General features: G+C 36.1%; 1 protein-coding gene across 1 annotated transcript in view; it reads right to left on the bottom strand.

Moving 5' to 3' along the window:
* LOC121407747 (E3 ubiquitin-protein ligase znrf2-like) overlaps window positions 1-17,807 on the bottom strand; it is a 38,023-nt gene extending 20,216 nt beyond the window's left edge. The window contains exon 1 of the mRNA XM_041598938.1: window positions 17,302-17,807. Coding sequence (XP_041454872.1) covers window positions 17,302-17,758 — 457 coding nt within the window. The 5' untranslated portion in view covers window positions 17,759-17,807. The remainder of the gene's footprint in view (window positions 1-17,301) is intronic.
* Window positions 17,808-23,660: the final 5,853 nt, after the last annotated feature.

Here is a 23,660-nt window from a genome sequence, read left to right as displayed (position 1 = left end):
TAAACCCATTGGGTGATTTCAAGTTCAGTGTTGACCTTTTGGTGTTGGTGTTGGGTCAATTTTTACACGATTATAACACCAAACATAAAATGAGGATGGTCCCGAAAAGTCACTCACTAGTTTTTGAGATGTCAATAATGTGATCTGGATCAGTTTTACAAACTATGAATAAGTTTTGGAGCTAGGGGAAGCAATCGAAATTTCAACACTAACACCAACACCAAGGCCAACACCGAACTTGAAATCGCCCATTGTCATAACAAAAAAGAACTCATTCTTTTATTGGTCTGGATGTTCTATGCAAGGGCCGATGCCCAATGTGCCACAACATCAATGTATTGGGTGGTTACAGTGTACAGGTATATACATGTACTAAAAATTTGCTGATAACTGTAATGCAATGAGACTGAAAAAATTGTACATGATTATATTAAACCCCACACAGCAGAACCAGTGATAGAAACAACCACAATTTCATGATTATCACCATCATTATTATTAGTAAAACTATCAATCTCCAAAGCAAAAAATATCATCATATTATCTTCACCATCACCATCTTCTTCTTCATCATCATTTTATTATCATCACCATCATCATCTTAATCATCATCTTCATCACCATCAGGCATCACTGGCATTGTCATGAATATCATCGTCATCAATATTCACCATCCCAAATCCCAAAACTTTTAAACAGCCTCATTATTCTGATAGGTCTATCAAAAAATAAATAAAAAGAAGTGTGTCAGAAAAATAAGACTACTAGAAAAAAAAGGCTGGATAACCATTTGACCTCAACCTGACCTTAATTCACAATGGGGATTCCCCCTGACTCCCTTGTCCTCAGTGAGGTCACAGTCTGCCCTCCAGCGAGATCTGGGTTAAACTATTCCAAGGAGAGGTAATCTACACCTCTAAAATAACACCACTGGTTGGTAGGGGGTTAGATGGTGCAAGGAGCAGCTCCTTGGATGGTGACAGACCAAAGGACTCTACTACAAGAAGTACTCACAGTGCAGAGTCAAAAGCAAGGCAAATCAAACTATGTATCTACATGTATTGTACTAGGATTAAATGCTGATTTTTCCTTCGATTTCTCTGTTTTACTTTATGTTTCTCAGGAATAAGCCATTAACCTAATGGTCCACGTGTATTTCAGGTCCACGATAGCACTACAACCCAGATGAGATATTGTATTTTCTAGTTTGAAATTACAATAAGTACCAAACACTATTTTACTCTCGCTCTAATTCCATTCTACCACATGTAAACATATGAATATCAAATAGAGATTAAGGTTAACTTCATTTTAGTATATTAATTAGTTATAAATACCCCCCCCCCTCCTCTTCCACCATAAAGCCATACCATGCAGTATAAATGCTGGGACAGTACATGTCCTATGTACTCTCTATTCAGATCCTATTTAATACCATTTTGCACACAGTATTAAATGGGATTAGCAGAAAGAGTTGAGACAGTTTACAGGCCTACACTATAAAGGGGAGGGGGGGGAGGTCTTTTAATATTATTAGGCTTCATAGCTCTGTCACATACAAGATAACTTTCATAATTAAAGCCTGTAAAAACCTTTAGTTTAAGTATAAGGTTCAATTATGTAAAATATATAAGAGTATAAAATCATTCAAACCCACATGTAATTTCAAGAAACTTTGTGTAATTTTGAATACAGTACATGTATATAACCAACAAAAAAATCAATAGTGATCCAACCGGGACAAAGACTGCAGACTGACACAGGCAAGTACCATATAAACAACACAAGTGGTCTGCTTTTGTAACTGCAAAACTGTCATATGAAAAGTGGATACCTTTTTTAGTCTTTGATAACAATTGTGTCACAAAATCAAACAATTACTGTTCAAAGTCTAAAGTTGATTACCTGGAAAGACGTATATCATCCGCTAAATTGGGTTTATGTTGCCATCTGATTAAAAGGGATGGACAGAGGGGTGAAGAAAACTAATCCACAAAAACAAAAATTGTGTGTGTGTGTTATCAGAACCACCCCATGTAGACAGGCAGAGAAACATTCAAACAGAGGAAAGAGGGTATAATACCCCTTTCATAAACCCAATTATGCGGCTAATAGCAGCATAATTTGGTCGTAAAATTGGAGGAGGACAAGAGTAATCCGCATTATTTTGATGCTGCTATTATCCGCATAATAGCAGCATGGGGCAAGATTTTGAGTTTATGAACGCATTTGCGGATAATTGCCATGGTGCGGTCACAAGGTCACCCTTTTCCACACAACCGCATTGGAGGTGGCGTGTCCAGTTGTCATGACGATTATCCGCCTTTTCAGGACGAGCGCTTGTAAAAATAATGCGGTTTATTTTCGGAGTTTGTGAACGCAATTTTTATTGAATTATCCGCATTACTCTTAGGCGGCTAATTGGAGGATAGGTTTATGAAAAGGGTATAAGGATAGGTGTTCTTGATTACAATAACTTCTTCCCTTGTGTAAGTAGACTAAAATTAAATCAGCATTACACTACGTTCATCTTTTTACTGATTGGAATGGAGGCCTGACATTTAAATCACAAATGCTTGAAGTTTGAACCAATTATACTCTTCTTCTTTTTTAATATCAACTGCTGAATTATGAAATTTCAGAGTTTTTTGGGTGCATGAATCATTTGGCCATGGAAAACACAATAGGAATTTTAACACATACAGAAAACATCTTCTATCTGGCGAAAGGGTATGAGGACATTCAACAATGGTCAATTGGCCATGCTTTTTAATCTGAGAACAAACAGCATAGGATTCGTCTAGGAATAAACTCAAACAACAGATTATTGGAATTGTATGTGTAGGCTACATCACTTGTATACACATGTATGGTCTTCATTGTATAAAGCATGCATGATGCACCAAACAACAAAAGAATACTGATAAACACATGGGGTGAGGGAACAAAGGCCACAACTGAAAATGTACATCTCTTGAAATCAGGCTGCAATTTTTTTTGGGGGGGGAGGATATAGTCTCTATGTTCTTGATTTTTTAACTCTTTTAAGGAGTTCAGTATAGAGTCTACTTTTGCCATTACTGCCAATAAATTTTTGTCCTCTTCTTGTAATACATATAAATGGAAATGAAACACTCAATCTCATTTCTTTCAAAATACATGCAGTCCCATCTAATTCTACACTTTAAACAAATCAAGGAACTTAGACATATTATTAATAATTGACCAATAATATATTATTTTATGTGAATGAAATTATGATTCTCTAGTGATCAATCATGATATAGCATACAAACAGGGAAGTTCTATAAACCACGAAGATGATTGCACAGCCAGTTATAATGTACAAAGCTCACTCAGATACAAAGCCTCATTATGTACATTTGTTACCAGCCCGTAGTCAGTTGTCCGTTGACAATTACGAATCACCAACCTTTCCAATAACAAATGCGATTCTATTGTATTCTTCATCACATACAGTACATGCAGCCCGGTGTGTTCATTGCTTTGTTGATTTAGGAAGTTCAATGGTTAAATTACGAAGCTGAAGGAAACTGCACTGTCATGTGCTCCCGGGCACTTTTACACAAAAGCTTGGTTGGTGGTGTGCACATGGTAACTGGTACACATAGAGACTTTGTCTAAAATCAATCTAAAAATACACTATTTAAACTATTATGAACATTATATTCTATCTGTATGGATTAAATTTATCCAAGGCCATTGAAGGTCATGGTCATGGATACCCTTGGTGGATACCACCTCGATGTTCATCACTTCCAGCTTCCAAGTATTTTCTGATCAGGAAATTTACCCCAATCAGAAAATACAAGGTAATTTTGGTAGTGTGAAAGCAAATTATGTGGAATTTCCTCGAAAGAAAATACCCACTAGATAGAAGGTATTTGTGAAAATTAAAAGAACTTTTGAGGGGATTTTTCCAAGATCACAGGTATTTTTGGCAGTGTGAAAGCAAATTATGGGAACTTATAGCCCAGCATGTAGATGGGTGCAGGCACCGTCAGTGGTTGCTGAGCTAGCAATTTTGAATCTTGCACCTTGCTTGCTTATCAGACCATACTGCGCATGCTCCTAACTTCAGGAACTTATCCCGAAGAGTACGTTTCAGGGCAGTGTGAATACAGGAATAATTAACAGGTATTCTTTATTCTGAAAAAGTTCTCGTAAATTTAACGGGGATTCTTGTGATCGAGGCGGTTTGAAAACAACCTATTAATGGTGCTGCTTTTTTAGCAGCCCCATCAATTCCCAACCTACATGTATTTGTATGATAATCTTGATATGATTTTAAGAATGCTATGCACAAAACCACACATTATATTGTAATCACTGGAAATGGAAATATCAAATGAATGGAATAGGCCTCAATGCCCCTCGTAATGTCCTTAGAGATTTCTTGTCCCCGTTTTTCATTCCCCCCCCCCCCCCCTTTTTTATGTTGCATATCAAGTTTTCTCTAAAGAAACAGGGCTTTGCCCTAGAATAATGAAATATAAGGCCTATATTTGGAGTTACAATAAAGAAGCTGGGAAATGTGGAAAACGACAGATAGAGAAGCATGACACAGTAATATGAGATAACAGAAAAATAGAAAGACTGAGGGAGAAAGAGAGAGAGAGAAAGAAATACAGAGAGAAAATTACAGAGTGATAAAGAAAGATTAGGGCGGTGACACTGCAAGTCTTTTGAGATTGGGTGTAACCATCGTTCAAATACAGAATGACGTAAAGAAAATATATTCCTTTTGTTCTCCCCTTTGTCATATTCCATTCACTTTTTTGTCAAAGAGAAATGTTGGCCTATGATACGAGGTATCACCAAGGCGAAGTGCCAATAGACTTCATTACAGATCAAAATACATGTACATCATTGCACAATTATAAAGCCAATCAATCTCTTTCAGCTTCATAATAAAGTTTATTAGAAGGTTTAACAGGTTGAATTAGCTCTCTGCTTGTGTTATTTTCACACTATATCATGCATGTAATATCTTTCAATTCATTTTTTTTTGGGGGGAGGGGTCTGTAATCTGTAACCAATATGCTTTCCCATCTGCAGGTGGTCCTTCCCAGTTTGAACATTCATGTTTCTGAATCCTGATCGCTTCTTTGGTGAGCTATATCCATTTTGTTCCTGTGGCAACATTTAGAGGTCAAGTCCACCCCAGAAAATTGTTGATTTGTATCGAGAAAAATCAAACAAACATAAATGCAAATTTTGCAAATTTCATCGAAATCGGATGTAAAATAAGAAAGTTATGACATTTTTAAGTTTCGCTTATTTTTCACAAAACAGTTAAATGCACAACTCAGCGATATGCAAATGAGAGTCGATGATGTCCATCACTCACTATTTCTTCTTTTTTTTGAATAATACATTATGTCAATTTTTACAGATTTGACAATAAGGACCAACTTAACATAACCATAAACTGTTTAAATAATGGTAATTCCACTTGTTCAGAAAGAAATAAAACTTTGTTTCACTTGATTTCATATAATAAAATACAAAAGAAATAGTGAGTGGGTGACACCATCAGTCTGCCAATATGCATTCCGACCAGGATGTGCATATAACTGTTTTGTGAAATTAAGCAAAACTTTAGAATGTCATAACTTTCTTATTTCACATCTGATTTTGATGAAATTTTCAGTGTTTTGCTTGTTGGATTTTTCTCTTTTTTTCATATCAACTTTTGGTTGGGGTGGACTTGTCCTTTAAAGAGCCAGAGAGTGGGGTCATGGGTTCATGCCTATTAACTCAAAACCATCTACTGTATAGCCATTTGTTTCACCTTTCAATACGTATATACAGACTTCCTGCACAAGATTGCTTTCTGGAATTACAAAGTACAGTATTAAAGGGGGAGTGAACTTTGTGTGGTCTCTTGACTGTACGTTATAAATACATAATCTTAAAATACATTTTCAGATCTACTAACACTACAGAGAATAAATTGACCTATAATTGTATTTGTATAGAGAAACTAAAATGTTTTGAGAGGAAAAATACTTTATTTGCTACTTTGTGACATAATAATTGCAGTATAAATGTATTGAGTAGTTAATTAACATGTTATCATTCAATTACTGTAGGTCTATATTGCTAGACTTCACTAGCATTATGGGCCAGGAATGAGTAATTGAGGACTCGGGATGGCGCTATTGGTTGGAATCACAGTCAATTGTGAACAGGTCATGAAGCAATAGGTGGTTTCAGACCGCCTCGAAGTTTGTCAGTTCCAGGTATTCTCTGATCGGGAAATTTACCCCGATCAGAAAATACTAGGTATTTTGGTAATGTGAAAGCAAACTACGCGTAATTCCCCGAAGAAAATACCCACTAAATAGTAGGTACTTGGCGAAATTATGAGAACTTTCGCGGGGATTTTTCCAAGGTTGCAGTTATTTTGGCGATGTGAAAGCAAATTACGGGAACTTTTAGCCCAGCGTGTCGTTGGGTACGGCACCGTGGGTGGCTGCTGGGCTAGTGATTTTGAATCTAGCGCCTTGCCTGCTTATCAGACCATACTGCGCATACTTGTAACTTCAGAAACTTACCCCGAAGGGTATGTTTTAGGGCGGTGTGAATGCAGAAATAATTAATGAGTATTTTTCAGCCTAAAAAAGTTCTCGTAATTTAACGGGGATTCTTGTGATCGACGCGGTTTGAAACCACCTAGTGTGATCTTGAAAACCACATCATGAGGTGATCCCGTACTACGGTGTCCAACATCACTTAAGATTGCTTCCAAGATTGTTCAGAGCATGCACAGCTATGCTGAACCGATTCCTACCGAGCTTCGCTTAATAATGAGAAAGGGGTCTTGAATTTCCCTACTTTATGACCCTCCTGTGCCCTGCATATTGTGCATGTTTGCAATTACTGGATAGAAATTAATTATTTTAAAGGGCTATTACGCGATCTTGTCACTTTGATTAACTTTTCAGGGGTTTCTTTTTCATCGCATATTTTGGCAATTAAGAAAATGCACAAAGCAGTTGCTAGCACAAGGTTAAAGGTAAAAGACAGTACTTGCAGCCAACAATTATTTCATGAGAAAGTTTTTAAATGAAGGTTAATTTTCAAAATATTATCATACATCTAGATCTAGTACATTAACTTATCTTGGTAAAATCGTGAAATCTCAGATCAATATCTATATTCTGATGATCACTAACACAAAAAAGCATATGTGGGACAGCATATTGTTTCGAAAACACCCGACACTTGATAGAATTCCGTTATTATTTCGCTCATTTCTCAGCAATTACGCATTTTCTTCCAGAACTACATGTATTAGGCACATAACTTTCATTTATACATACAAAAACTTTGATTGTATTGTAACTGCATTTGATTCTATTCGAACTCATTTTGAAATCTTTACCACAACTGGTGGGTGTTTGATTTAAGCTGTTTGTAAGTTAAGAGCGACTTTAAGAACTATTGGTGATCCTTTCTTGTGGTAAATGGTATACACCATTGGCGATTGTTAAGCAAGTAAGAATGGATCACCAGTCAATCTTAAAGTCGCTCTTAGCTAACGAACATGGAAGATCTCTTTCAAGACCACTTTGAACTTTCATATTACACATTAAAGGACAAGTCCACCCAAACAAAAACTTGATTTGAATAAAAAGAGAAAAAATCAACAAGCATATCATTGAAAAATTTCATCAAAATCGATGTTTAAATAAGAAAGTTCTGACATTTAAAGTTTCGCTTCATTTCACAAAACATTTATATGCACATCTCGATCGTTATGCAAACGAGGAACTGATGACATCATCACAATCACTATTTACTTTTGTATTTCATTATATGAAATATTTTCATTTTCTCGTCATTGTCATGTGAAATGAAGTTTCATTCCTCCCTGAATACGTGGAATTCCATTATTTTAACATTTTGTGCTTCAGGCAAGGAGGTCCTATGCGTCAAATTCGTAAAAATTGAATAATTCAAAAAAAAAAAAAAGAAATAGTGAGTGAGTGACATCATCGACTCTCTCATTTGGATGTAACTGGCTCGTTCATATAACTATTTTGTTAAAAATAAGCGAAACTTTAAAATGTCATAACTTTCTTATTTTACATCCGATTTTGATGAAATTTTCAGCATCGTGCTTGTCTGATTTTTCTCTATAAATTCAAATCATCATTTTTCTGAGGTGGACTTGACCTTTAAGCTAATTTTCGGACTGTATTAAGAATAAGGTCTATTCTACTGCTTATAGAATTCATAAACCATTACTTTTGTGATGATTTTTGTGGCCGATGTGAGGACTGAAGATGCTGGTCACATCAAAAAAAAAAGTTTTGAGGATTTTACAGAAGAATTCATGAGCTGATGGCAAAAATTGCCCATTATCCCCATTTGATGTTTTATGCTGATCTCATCCCATCCTCTAGGTTACCTGCCATATCTTATATGTACGTAATTTTCAATAAATCTCCAGAAACATTTGGAAAGAGCAGGGCTTGACTTAATCAAAGGCCACTGAAGTACCTCTGGCACCTACACTTTGTTTGAAAATTGGAATGCATGTCGCGTAATAAGAAATCTAAGTTTTTGGCAAGTTTTGCGACTTGAGATTGCCTGGATCCATTTCACAGATTTCCATTTATATTTTCTATCTTCAAACCATACACAGCCACTCTTTAGTTCACAAATTTAATCATCTGCTTCAACCCCGCCACCAGCAAGCAGCAGACCAATTTAGCACACGCTCTGCTCAGTAACATATGGATCTCTAATAAACCACTCTTGGGAGAGCATCTTCACACAGTCGATAGCTCTATGATATAACCATGGAGCATGTTACCTACCTTATAAACAGGGTTGATAAGACAAGAAACTCTAGAAGTGTGGACCCCCTCCCAAAAAAATATAAAATAATAAATAAATAAAATTTAAAAAATCCTCCATTCATTTTCTTTATGTCCATTTCATTACTTTTATTTATTTGTATTTTCATTTACAAAGGGTAGTCAGGGTACCACTGTCAATTTACATTTTACTTCCCATAACAGCCCTCTTGGTGTCCTGACAGTGACCTACATGTAATGTAGGTCCTGCAATACCTGTAAATATAAAGATTTACAATGAACCGCAAAAATAAAAGAACCACTCCAATTGGTTCCTTGTCAGTGTTTTGAAGCAAGTGAGCGTTAATAGTGATCCTTACTGGCCAATGGAATTTAGTGATGCTACAATGTATTGTAAACTTTCATGTTAAATGGTCCTGTATTGATGAAAAGTGAACACTGAAACTATCTCACTTTATAATTGCCAACAAGATTCAATATTCAATACCATATTTCTATATACAACTCAAAAGTCTTTAAAATGCCTCCTAGCTTTTTTACGCCAACCCAAAAGGTATCTTGGGATGTGGGAATGGAAGTTGTAGATCTGAAAAACTTGATAATGTCATCATCTCACTCTTACAGGAATACTATAAGCCCATGCACATTTCCATGATCAAACTCCTCAACATTCGTCGCTCTGGGCTATAAATATGAGTCAACATGTCATGCATGTAAATTCACTATAATTGCTGCACATTAACCACCTATTGAGTACTGACCCCCAAGACATCAAGCATGTTCAAGGGGTGTGAAAATGTTGACTCTAACCTGGTTTTCAGGCAACACTGAAAAGTGAATACAATCAATTCAGTACATGAATTCTACAGTCATTCACTCTTCTATCGAAATAGGCTGTGCATTCTGCAATGATTACAATAACTGGATCTTCAACTCAGAGTGACTGTAAATATTTGAATTAGATCATGACCCTAAACTAAAGACAAGGACTGTTCTCACTACCTTCCTAAACCTAGTTTACTGGAACAGGTGTAGAATGCCTATGCTGCGGTTTCGAATTTCGCGCGTAACGTGTCACCCAACTGAGAATGTTTCCATAGCAACAAGATCGCTTAAAATTAAGTGATTTTGAAAACCACCTTCGTGTGATGCTGGGAATGCTAGCAAAGCGACCTTCCAAACTGGTTTCCTGAATCGGTTTCCAGTAAACTGGTTTTAGAAAGCGTAATGAGAACGGCCTCTTAGTGTTGGGCCCTGGAAAATGATGGATGAGTCAATATATATCTCCTAACATTTAATGACGCTCAGCTCAAATACTAAATGGCAATTTTACACCTTTAAGAGCCTCAATATGTTTTGAGGGGAAGGGGCTGAGTGATCAAGATTGTTCTAAATGCAGCTTGATTGAAGTAGGCCTACATGAAGATGAACGGAGTGTGGCAAAAGCCAGATGAACCCCCCGTCCCCCCCCCCATCCTTCCCCACCTTCGTTAGATAATTGAAATCACAGATAAATCTGTCAACTCTGAAAAGAGGCTTTCTTTATTAGTGTATAGTCTTAATACAGATTAATTTCCTTTGTAACCATAATACATGTAGATAGGCCTATCTTCATTATCTAACATGTTGTCTCTATGAAGTGGGGCAAAATTGGTTAGGGTGATATTAGATCATTTAACATATATATAGCAATCACATATTGTATGCAAATAAATGACACATCAAACAATGACAATACAGAACCTATTCAACATCGCAAGAGCATGATTCAAAACAGTTGCTCATGTGTGTGATTCTTCAAAACCTCTCCCCAAATACTTTTCTGACACCTAGCATGCATACCTGTACCTTGTTCAGAAAACTGACATGATTTTTCCTTTTCTCTTTCAATGCCACATTTACTGTCCTGCTTTAAATATTCTTACTTTATATTCATTAAAGTATTCATGCAAGATATATTTTGATACAGCTTTCTAGCTGCCATTATCATGTATTTTATTTTTAATAAATCTTGAATCTTGACTCTGTCAATGGCAGTACAAACTTTCTTTTGGCAGCCTGGGTTCTGAGGCAACACTCCTACAGACAGTCAGGAAATATTAAAAGTTGAAGAGGTTATAGGTCTAAATTTTCTTTCCATCTCATTCCTATGCTCCTTCATTTGCTAAAAATGTCCAAAATACAAAGCGAATTTATGGGAAAAGGTGTCTTCCCTGTAGGCTACAAAGCTTTTCTTCTTTGGAAAAAAAAGGTATTTGACTGTACAATTTCAACTTTCAATATTTTCCAATTGAACTTAATAAATATAATTCTAGAATTATGGCTTATTGAGTAGAATCACAAGTGTGTTTAGCTATATATACAGCAAAGTGGACAGTACAAATTTTCATTATGATGCTCTTCAAATGTGGTCAAAGGAGTCTGACCAACCATTACTGGCAAAAGTGGTAGATCAGGAGGGGCACGGAGGGGCACTGAGGGCCAAGCCCCCCCCCCCCACCTGGCCTAAACTATTTGCTAATGTAACTGACTATCATGTCTGTTGGAGGTAAATTGGCAATTTTGGAAGTAGTGATAACCTTTCTTTTTCTTTTTATTTTGGGGTCAATTTTTATTCGCAGACAGTTGTATAATTTCTACCTAACAAAAAGCTCTATCTTCTAGGTTGATTTGTAGATTTCTTTTCCTTGTTAAGAGATCTGTTGCTGGGCTTGCATCATGAGCTTTTGGACAAATTTTGCTATAAAACTCCCACTATAAATACCATCATTATTACCAAACTAGACCATGGCATGCAGGCCTAGATATTTGGCTTGAGCTTTATGATGTCACAGTGGTTGTTTTTTACTTAAATCTGGCTTGATAAAGTAAAAAACTTTGTAGTGGATTGAATACGGATACAACCATTTTGGTTAGCTAAGTAAAACACTAACAAGTGCCATAATTCACTTTGTCAATCAATACCAAGAGTTGAATACCAGCCCTACATGTAGTTTTGAAGTCGAAGGCAGGGGTGTGAGTGGTCACAAATAAAAAAAATCTGAAAAAAATCTGAAGAGTATTGAAAAAGTCTGAAATAGAAAGAGCTCCCCTACTTTTTGTACAGAGGAAAGCCAAATATAAGCTGAAATTCAGCTGAAAATCAAAACAAAAAAATCTGAAATCAGATAAAAATCTGAACTCTCACACCCCTGGTCGAAGGCTTCCCAGTCCCCATATTCCATTGCTCACATGTACATGTAGGCCTGTATTTCATTTTCATGCTTTATTTATATATTTCCCTTCTGTCTGATAGACTGAATATCAGGTTACATATATAAGCATCTGAGTCCTGTCTTACAAAGAAATGTGATCAATCTGATCAACCACAGCTATGGACGGCCAGCAACGTCACAATCTGAAATGCAAATTTCTTCAAAATATTTTGTAGATATGATGTATATTCATGCATTCATCATTCTCTTGAAGATTCAGTGTGATTCTCTGTGTTTACTATGGAGATTGAGCAAAATTATGCTGCATATACTATAGAGCGCTTAAGGTGTATTTATGCTTCCATCGCGAGGACAGAATTGGTTTTCAAACATAGATTCAAAATGCTGATCTTAAACATGGTTCTGGGAGTGCCGTTTATGTTTAACTTTTCAGAGGCGAAATCACGATCTCCAGCTGGCTTTGTATCGTAATTTTCATTGAGCAGGAAAGCGAGGTAAAATTGGGCGCCTTTTTCCGAAAGCATTTTTTCCGAGTGTTGTTATTATGTGGAGATAACATTGAGCAAAGTGACTGTATTTGCCTGCGGATTTTCATCTCACGGAAGCAGGTACCAAATGACATCATCTAAACACGTTTACGATCATGGTTCTGTTTATACTTCCCCAGAAAGCCTGATTCTGGTCAAACGACGTTTACAAACACACCTTTTTGTAAGTTTACGATCGGCGTTTTGAAACAGCGTTTAAATGAAAGTAAGCATGGACGCAACCATGTTTTGGACTAATCATGTTTGGAAACGCTGATTCTGGCCCGAAAAGTGGATGCAAAACACGGCCTTAGAGACTTCTGACAATGTAAGCATGTATAATTATTATTTCTTGTAGAAAGAAATTATGGTATGGATGGATTTCCATACTGTTGAGATTGATTTGATCGATGGTAACTCTTAGTAAGATGGGACCCTGGATTGCAGTAAATAGGAATAGCAGTCACTTCCTGAACGAACCTTCATTGCTAGCCAAGGCCACCGTTTGATTGCTGATTGGAATAAATAAGAAAGGTCATATTACTGTATCATGACCAAACAATGAACGGCACTCACTAATTTTCTTTGTCTGAAAAGGGAATAACCATGGTAAAATTGAGTGAATTAACTCCACACAAGGTTTCAGTCATTATTTCATCTTTGTCACTGCCTAATCCAGTATACAGATGATTTTTTCAAAAACAAAATTCCATTAACAAAATTGCCAATTGATTTTTTATTATACAAGTATGTAAGTTGAATTCAGCCAACCAACTCTCACTTTATTTTTCTGAATTCATGACTTACTCAAACTTTGAACAAGCAAAACATACTGATTGACTAGAGAATTTCAAATTCAGTAATTTACTAAAAAAATGAAGAATTGGGTGCACATACATGTAGGCCCGTTTCTATTTGCAAACCATGATCTATCAGGGTTTTTGTTATAAGGTCGAACAGACCAATATCAGGGGGAAAAAAGAAACAAAGCTATCAGCGAATCCTAAAAGAGGAAATAATATCAAAACCTGGAATTTTGGAAGACACTGCTTACTATAAAGACAACAAAATATTACCTTAAACTAAAGACCTTATTATTTACAAAAAAGAATGATGAAAGATGGTATGGCCTTAAGCATTATTGGAGATTTACAAATGAATTCCCCCCCCAAAAAAAGAATTCTTATCACACTTCACAGTCTTATTATCGTATCTTTCCATACATGTATCCCTCTCTTTCACTGGCCTTCATTCCCTATATAGTCTATAGAGATACATTCAGTGATCACAAACAGCACGTGTTACCAACAATGGGGTGAAACATTTTAAACACATTAGAAAAATGTAGCTCATGATGATATACATATGCACTCTAAATTAGAGGGATTCAAAGTGATTCAAGAAGGATCCACAGTGAGTGACCAGGAATCCAGGATTCATCTTGAATCTTTAAGAATTAGATTAAAATCTCAAACGATTGAAATTAAAATCTTTTAGATGTAATTCTTTCAGCTTTGAATATAAATAATATCTGTTTGACTAGTGTCGTTATCCAACCCATGTAGTCAACCTGGATGCATGTTTCACTTCTTCTGCGGAGGTGCCATGGCTGAGTGGTGTAAGGCACCTGACTATACATGGAAAGTCTGGAGGTTTGATCTCCGGCCGAGGCACCTACATGTATCCTGTGAGCAAGGCATTTAAATGACATTTGACAATACTCTTTAATCCTGCATTCAAATAAATGGAAATACAAGTACTACTAGTATACACATTAGGCGGTTTCAAACCGCCTCGATCACAAGAATCCCCGTTAAATTACGAGAACTTTTTAAGGCTAAAAAATACCCGTTATTTATTCCTGCATTCAGACCGCCCCGAAACACATCCTTCGGGATAAGTTCCCGAAGTTACGAGCATGCGCAGTGTGGTCTGATAAGCAGGCAAGGCGGGAGATTCAAAATCACTAGCCCAGCAGCCACCCACGCCGCCGCGCCCAACGACACGCTGGGCTAAAAGTTCCCGTAATTTGCTTTCACATCGCCAAAATACCTACGACCTTGGAAAAATCCCCACGAAAGTTCTCGTAATTTCGCCAAGTACCTACTATTTAGCGGGTATTTTCTTTCGGGGAAATTACGCGTAGTTTGCTTTCACATTACCAAAATACCTGGTATTTTCTGATCGGGGTAAATTTCCCGATCAGAGAATACCTGGAACTGGCGAACTTCGAGGCGGTCTGAAACCACCTACTCTTGGTTACTAGGTGTGCAGTTTTTGTTTTTTAATGTTTCACTTCTGACACTACTACTGTTGTCATAGCTATAGACCAATTTAATGTTTTATCAAAAACCCAGTTTGTTGCTTTGTCAGACAATATACAATCACCTCCTACAATTGAAACAACATTCCAAGAAAATAGCCCCCCCCACAAAAAAAGAGGAAGAGAAAGAAAAAAACATTGGCAATCATAATGACATTTTTTCGTTATGCTAGCTTTTTTTCAATGTACACAAAAAATTGTAAATGAGCCCCATCATTACTTTTACAAACAAATAATATTTCATCTTCAAATAGAATTGAACGAGCTTTCACGATGCACAACAGTTCACTCGGTTGCAAAATAACGCTTTGACTGTGCACATTTAAAAAATATTCAAAATGCCAAAAACTTTAATTAACTTTTTATTACTTTAAGTGTACTTTTCCCAATAGGCCAAAGTGTTTTATGAATGGCTAGGCATAATCTTAAAACTAAAAACAAATTTTAAGGTTTATTTTAATTTTCTTAGTCCTGTTCCTCCCATCTTCTACTCTTTAAAATAACTTGAATGCCAGTGTGAACTGTCACTTTTTAAAATGAATTTTAATAATGCATGAAGTACGATATAAATCGATCAATCAAGTGAAAAAAAAAATAATAGAATGTTCCCCCGAGTGTTCACTTTCACTTTTCCTCATTGCCTGACAGGCCTCACAGCACATAATCATACATGTATATGATACTGGATAATAGCAAATGCCATCATCAGACATATTGATCTGCAAATTGGTTTCCACGGTCTCAACATATCAATAATAAACTTTGCGCTGTGTCATGGCATGCATGTAACACGACTCTGCTCTTTTATTATAGGCCCTCTCTTTAATTAGACAATTATGTGCTATCATATGTTTGAAGATCATTTCTATGTTACAAGTGCAAGATTAGTCTGCCCTCTTACCAAAATCTGCAATGCACAGAAGATGTTTAAGATGTAACATAAATAAGCTGTCCTTATTTATCTAAATATGATTATCATCATTATGCAAAAAGCTTTGCCAAGTATCTGACTCTGGATTAAAAAAAATCTAAACTAATTTATTTTAATTTATCTTTAAAATCAATTTGTCAAAATGAGACTGATGGATACTTAAGACTAATTCACTCATCCTGTCATCGATTTTGTATTACAGAGAAAAGAGGTAAACCATATTATATTTGGGAACTTTGGAAATATTTATCATGAATGTGTAGAAGGATGACCCATAATTATTTAATAGAAAAAAAGTATGCAATTAAAATGAATCAACTGAATTATAATTCATGCTGCTTTGTTTTTTAAGAAAATCAAAGGCAAGATTTTACAAAAGAATTCACTTAAACAGGGGCGGATCCAGCTTTTTATAAAGGGGGGGTTGGGGTGGTATGCGACGCAAGGGAGCGTAGCGACTGAGTCCAAGCGAGTGAGGGGGAGGGTGTGGGAGGGGGGTGTCCCCCCTCCCACAGTAGGGAAAATTTTTGAAAATCTGTGTGTGAAAATGGCGTTTTCTTGCATCTAAAAAAGATAAGATTTTAAAAAATGGTCCCCGGATTTTTTTTTTGGGGGGAGGGGTTGCAACCCCCCCCTCTAGATCCACTTCTGTTAAAGATAAAACAAGGCTAAGTAATTAATTAGTTCTTCATTTCAATAATTTTAAAAGAGAATAATTATTCATATCCTGTCAGGCTATCTTTATCAAAGTTTTCTCTTCAGCTCATACATAGTCCATAGGCAAATGGAACAATATAGATTATAGATCGTAAATTAAATATAGGCCTATTTATTATGAAATTATTTAAGAACAGTAACAAACAAAATCCATAATGGTAATGATGACTGATTGTGAATATGATAAAAGTCATTGAACATTCATATTTCTTGTCATTTTGAGTAAGGAGGAGTAGATTGAATTTGATAACGATGATGGTGATGATGATAAAGATGATGTTGGTGATTAAGATAACAATTGGCAATACTGATGATAATGATAATAAGATCATTTATGATCATCATCATGATGGTGATTGAGATAATTACAGCTGATACTGATGATGATGATGGTGATAATAAGATGATGGTGGTGAACTGGTGATGGAGATGATGATGATTGGTACTGATAGTAGTATAGTACTGATGATGATGACAATGGTGATGATTGGTGCTGATACTGATGATAATCAATGGTGATGATGATGCTGGTGGTGATGATGATGATGACGGTGATGAAGATGAATATGATAATGAAACATGATGATGATGTTTCTGATGAATGATGATGGTGGTGGTGATGATGATGATGATGCTGTTATTATTGATAATGATGATGTTGGTGGTGATGGCGATGATGTTGATTAATGATGCCATGATCATAAACATTTTTTTTTTTGCATCTTCAGTATCTCACCTTGTAATAAAGCCGGAGCAAATAGATGTGTAGGTAGAGACTGAGCGTGAAAGGGGAAACTTCTCCCCCTACTCCTTCCTCCCCCTCCCCCTGATCCACTTGCACCACTAGAGCTGGTGCCACTTCCACTGCCCCCACCTCCTGACCCTGAACTGGGGGCACTGTTCTCTGATGAACTAGGGTCCGAATCGGGGCCTCTACTTGGTCCCGACCCCCCAGGTATATTCATTGCTTGTCCATTTGTATGAGTACTCGTGCTGCCTAAAGACCGAGCGCGGTTCCTTTGTCCATTTGTCGAAGAGGATGCACTAGAATAAATACGGGCTCCATTGTGATGTCCATTGGAACTACCAATTGAAAGGTACCCGCCACTGGCTGTCGAACCACCCGGCGAGTCTGCCCCACCAACCGCGGCCCCGTACACCGTCCTGGGACTAGAACTGACTTTCTGCCCCATGATCAACCAAATATTCCTATTTATCACCACTTTCGCGTAAAATTCCAGAGATATTCCTATAGGATTGGCGACGTTAGCCCTCCGAGTATGCCATGGTAGTATCCATATTCACGAAACACTGATCGGCCATGTTGTTGTGACTGTGTTTAGCTATTGCTTAGTAGACTCATACATATGACGTAGAATCCAAACAACGGGGTACGGTGATGCGTGCACCGTCTACCAAGAAAAGGGGGAAATGTGATGGCGTCCCGCTAAATAATTTTATTGGCAAGATGGACTGAGTAAGAAGCTTTAGGGATTAGTTCAAACACAACCATTGAATGTTGCCCAAGGGTAATCGATGGAGGCGTAAAGAGCATTCACAAAACCTATAAATCTATCCCATAATCCCTAATCCATATCAGATACCAAAAAACTTGCTGGGGCCCTGCATAATTATGTAGGGGCCGCTGCCACGCTGTAGGAATGAGATCTTGGGAGAGGTGGCTACTCACACGCGCGGCGTAAATCTCAGGAGGGATAGGGGACACAATTTTTTTAATTAATCAAATGGTTAATACGTTAATGCGTGGATTCATTAATGTGGTCAAGAGCTTAAATTTGCCCAAGTTTTCAACAACAAAAAATACAAATTTATTGCGCGGTCGCTCCGCTCCCGCGCTCAATCTAATCTTACACTATTTTGGCCATGACAAATCCTCATGTTTAGCTAAATGCATATTGCAAATTTTGTATCCCCTGCATTATGACGGTATGTTAATAAGTCCATTTATGAATGTATGATACCAATTACTTTCATGTATGGTTATAACTTTTATCATAAACCAAGCAAAACATCATTTGTATACTACTGAAAACGTACTCGCTCGCATATTGATATTAAAGGACAAGTCCACCCCAATAAAAACTTGATTTGAATAAAAAGAGAAAAATCCAACAAACACTGAAAATTTCATCAAAATCGGATGTGAAATAAGAAAGTTATGACATTTTAAAGTTTCGCTTAAAGGTCAAGTCCACCCCAGGAAAATACTGACTTGAATAAATAGAGAAAATCACCCAGTGCTGGAAATTTCATCAAAATCGGATGTAAAACAAGAAAGCTGTGACATTTTAAAGTTTCACTTATTTTTCACAAAACAGTGATCTGCATAACTAGGTGAGTCAGTCGATGATATCCATCACTCACTATTTCTTTTGTTTGTTTTTTTGTTTGAATTCTACAATATCTCATGATTTGACAATAAGGACCAACTTGACTGAACCATATAGTGTTAAACAATGCTAAGTCCACATGTTCAGCGAGGAATTAATCGTTGTATCGCTTGACAATTAGGAGAAAATTAGAATATTTCATATAATAAAATACAAAAGAAATAGTGAGTGGATGACGTCATAGTATCCTCATTTGCATACCAGCCATAATGTGCATATTATAACCGTTTTGTGAAATCAAGCGAAATTTTATGACATAACTTTCTTTTTTTTACATCCGATTTTGATGAATTGTTCAGTGTTATGTTGGTTGGATATTTCTCTTTTTATTCAAATCAACTTTTTTATGGGGTGGACTTGTCCTTTAATTTCACAAAACAGTTATATGCATATCCTGGTTGGTTTGCAAATGAGGAGACTGATGACGTCACCCACTCACTAGATTTCTTTTGTATTTTATTATATGAAATATTCTAATTTTCTCCTCATTGTCAAATGAACGGTGATCAATTCCTCTCTGAACATGTGGAATTAGCAATGTTTAATACTATATGATTCAGTCAAGTCGGTCCCTATGGTCAAATCTCTAAAAAAATGAAATATTGTATAATTCAAACAATAACAAACAAAAGAAATAGTGAGTGATGGACAGCATCGACTGACTCATTTGCATGTCACAGAATTGTGCATATCACTATATTTTGTGAAAAATAAGCGAAACTTTAAAATGTCATAACTTTTCAGAAATTTCAGTGTTATGCTAATTTGATTTTTCTCTATTTATTCAAATCAATATTTTACTGGGGTGGACTTCACCTTTAACTTCAATTCATTACTTTATGTCATGACCAACCTGGTCATAACAGATCCATTTCAATAAAGAAATCGATAAAATCATTTAAGGCCTTTAACTGAAAGATGGTAATATTATGTGCACGGTTATATACCCCTGTATATATAGTTCTTGGTGTGGGGGTGTCCCCCAAATTTTGAATTTTCAGGTCAATATATTGCTCACCCCCCCCCCCACCCACATACACACACACACTGTTCGGACCGGATTATGCCAGTGGTGGTACTCCTTTTTTTTGTCTCTTCAAGATCTAATATGGGTTACCCGATATAAAGCCCTCTGTTTCAAAGTTTGCGTCACAATGCTCATTTTCACTCTAGCAGTGCAAGTTCCCCCTACTAGAAATAAGCAATTCCCTCTTAATGAGCACCACCTTTTGTCCCTGATTAGTTATTTGTTATAATATCCCCATCAACTAATTGTTTTATACTGAGTTGAAAATGTTTATAAGTAACCCTGTTTTGTGATTTTTAAAAAAATTCTTTTCTATAAGGGTTTTATTAAGCAAAGGGGTGAAGTGATCGAATCGACCTTTCCATCTAGTTTTACGCTTCATTTCGTCTATAAACACACACTCACACACGGAATTATCAGTGAGTCAACCAATCTAAACCAATGCAACTATACCAATCGACTGTCCAACCAACACCCACTGTTCAACCGACCAACCAGTGTCGTATCCAATCAACAATCACAATCAACAAACGATCCTCCATTTGACCAATCATCCAGTCAATTCCCAATGATATAACGAATGAACCATCTCAAGAATAAGAAACCAACCATTGAATTTAACCGTCTAACCAATTAACAACCAACGACCACTTTGACCTTTGCACAATATACGATTAAAAGGAATAATCAGTCATGGTTTATTTCATTCAATCCACTTTAAAATGAATAAATAAATAAATAAATAAGCGAATAAATTGATATATGAATAAAAATGATCATCAAAAACATTTATATGACATTACGATTTGTATTTAATACAATACAGCTTCGTTGTAATCATGCCTTCTTCTATGTACTGATTTGTTTAATTGTTAACTAATTTTAAAGGAATAATTATCACTGATCGTGTGGTCCAGTGGTTAGAGTATTGGACTCATAATCGCAAGTCGTGAGTTCGAATCCCCACTCTGCCTTCGTCATGATTGTCTCCACTTTGATTAAAAGACCCGAGAGTATACATGTCGTCTACAGCCACTATGACTGATTAATCTAGACGTAAAATTTTTATTAGGTAACTTGTTATATACCAGCTTGGCGTTTACCAGCAAAAAAAAGCTGTCCTGCTGAGCTCCTACGGGAGTTACCATAAAACAGAAACAGAAATGACATAATTTTGATGAAGACAAAAAAAACCCCTTCAACCAGAGACCAACTAAGCGATCAACCATCAGACCAACAAGTAACTTACTTACCAGTGGCGGCACCACTAGGCCACCGCCCGTCAGGAGCGTTGCCCGTTGACCCGCATAAATTTTCAAAACTGAAAGTAAAATCATTATTTGCTTTTTATGATATGCATCCTGTTCATAAAAATTACTGAATATGAAAAGCGCTTGGCGGGAGCTCTCATCAATAAATCGTTTAGTTAGATACCCACCATTCTCATGGTTTCAAAAAGTGCTTAAAACTTCCAGTTATTAGCTCGGAATATCAAAAATTTTCAGTCGCGCTTCGCGCTCGCATTATTTATTTGATAAGATATGTGTCCTCTTCATGAGTCTCTGCTTACAGTCTTTTACAGGTCCCTTTCAGGCCAAAAGTATATTGAAAATTTCAGTTTGCGCTTCGCATTCGATTTTGTGAAACATGAAACAAATATCATGTCCAACTTTGCCCCCCCCAAAAAAAAATGTTCTTTTGCTCCCCACGTGCCCCCTAGTTTAGAAATCATGGAGCCGCCACTGTAACTTACCAACCAACCAACCAACCAACAAATAAACCAGCCAACCAACAATCAACTATCCGATCAACCATCCGACCAATAACTAGCTTACTAACCAACCAACCAACCAACCAATCAACCAACTAACCAACCTACCAATCTACAAACTTGCCTATCAAAAATACCCTAACAAATCGACCAACTAACGAATAAACCATTTAATAAATCAACCAACACTAGCCCTAACCAATCAACCACTCTAAACAATCACCCAACTAACCAATCAACCAACTAACTAATCAACCATCTAACCCTAACCAATCAACCACCTGACAAAACAAATCATTCACTCAACCAACTAACAATCAAACCAACAATCAACCACTAAATTTACCAAACAGTCCAACATCAACACTAAACCTATAGTCATGCAAAGAAAATCAGCAACCAATAAACAATCATTTACACGTCATCATCAATCTAAATCTAAATCTAATTTGATCTAAATCCAATCAAATCAATGTTCTCAACTGATAACAAAACACCAACAACTTGCGAACAACAACTCAATCAGATCAGTCAACCAATCGATCACTTAAAATGATTCATCAATGATATATCAACCAAACCAATTTATCAATCAGCTAAAATTTCAGTCAGATACACTCTAATCAGTCAAATTGACTAAATCAGTAGTCAGCTTGGTGCAACTGATATGGTTTGTCACATTTCTGACGTATATTCTAGTCAGAAATAACTCTGTTTTAAATTTAGTCAAATGCGCATAGAAAATATAGTCAAATATGACTTGAGTAACAGTTGCACTCAGCTGATCCGATTGGTAGTCATTTTGACCGATTTGTTTTGAGAGTGTCATCAATAACCCAGATAACCAATCAACCATTACTGAAATATACTCGCTCAATCCTTTGTTCATTAATTCACTCAATATATTCAACAAATGAATCGAAAATACGGAATTTTATTGTGCTATAAAGGAAGAAAGGTGTTTATTTCTTTAAAAATCAAATATATACGCTGTCAAAAAAATATTGATTTGCGAATGATTGCATTAAATAATTTCTACATCTTAAATAGCAAGGTACTCTGCGATAATCATTATCGAACATAATGATATTTATAAAGTCGTCAATACACTATAAATATATTTACAAGTTTTCCTGCATCTGATATGAAATGAATGTTTTTTGTAATAAATTTTCTTTAACATGATAACATTACATCCTTCATTAAATCAACATGATTATCACACATAATTATGATTGTACTTGCACTTGTAATAATGCATTCTGCTATAAGACGAACCGTGTAAGACACGTAAAATAAATGCACATGCAGTAGTTGCTTTATAGCATATATCTAGTACGAATATTACTGAATACAAGATCATGTTAAAACATCACATATCACATTCAGAAGATGAGCGACATTCATATATTTTTTTAGGCTAAAACCCATTTCACTGTCAGTTTTCAATATTTCTTAAGAAAAGAAAAGAGACATATTCTTGTAATACTTTGGTAAATGCAAACAAGTAGAACGACATGTCGTGATCAAATTGTTTACCCTACAAATATAACAAAACTTGCACTAAAAAGCATCCAAATATACTCGTAGCATAATACACTTGACACATATTTTTTCAACACAAGCTTCAAGATATAAGATCTTTAATGGATATGACCATACACTTTTGAAATTCTAAAGAAATTTCATCAAAGATTTATTTTTTACTTGAAATAACCTTGATTCTGTGATCTGAAATTTTACTAATATCATTGCTGATTACTAGTTTTCTGATGTTGATGCCACTTCGTGACTTTACATTTATACCAGGTGATAAGCGACACATGATTATCATCATGTAATTTCATGAAATATGACTTTATGATTTCATACTTATGATATTTCAA

The sequence above is a fragment of the Lytechinus variegatus genome, chromosome 2, assembly GCF_018143015.1.
Source record: "Lytechinus variegatus isolate NC3 chromosome 2, Lvar_3.0, whole genome shotgun sequence".
In the NCBI taxonomy this organism is placed as follows: Eukaryota; Metazoa; Echinodermata; class Echinoidea; order Temnopleuroida; family Toxopneustidae; genus Lytechinus; species Lytechinus variegatus.
Note: the sequence above shows the minus strand (reverse complement) of the source record. Positions and strands in the feature narration are given on the sequence as shown.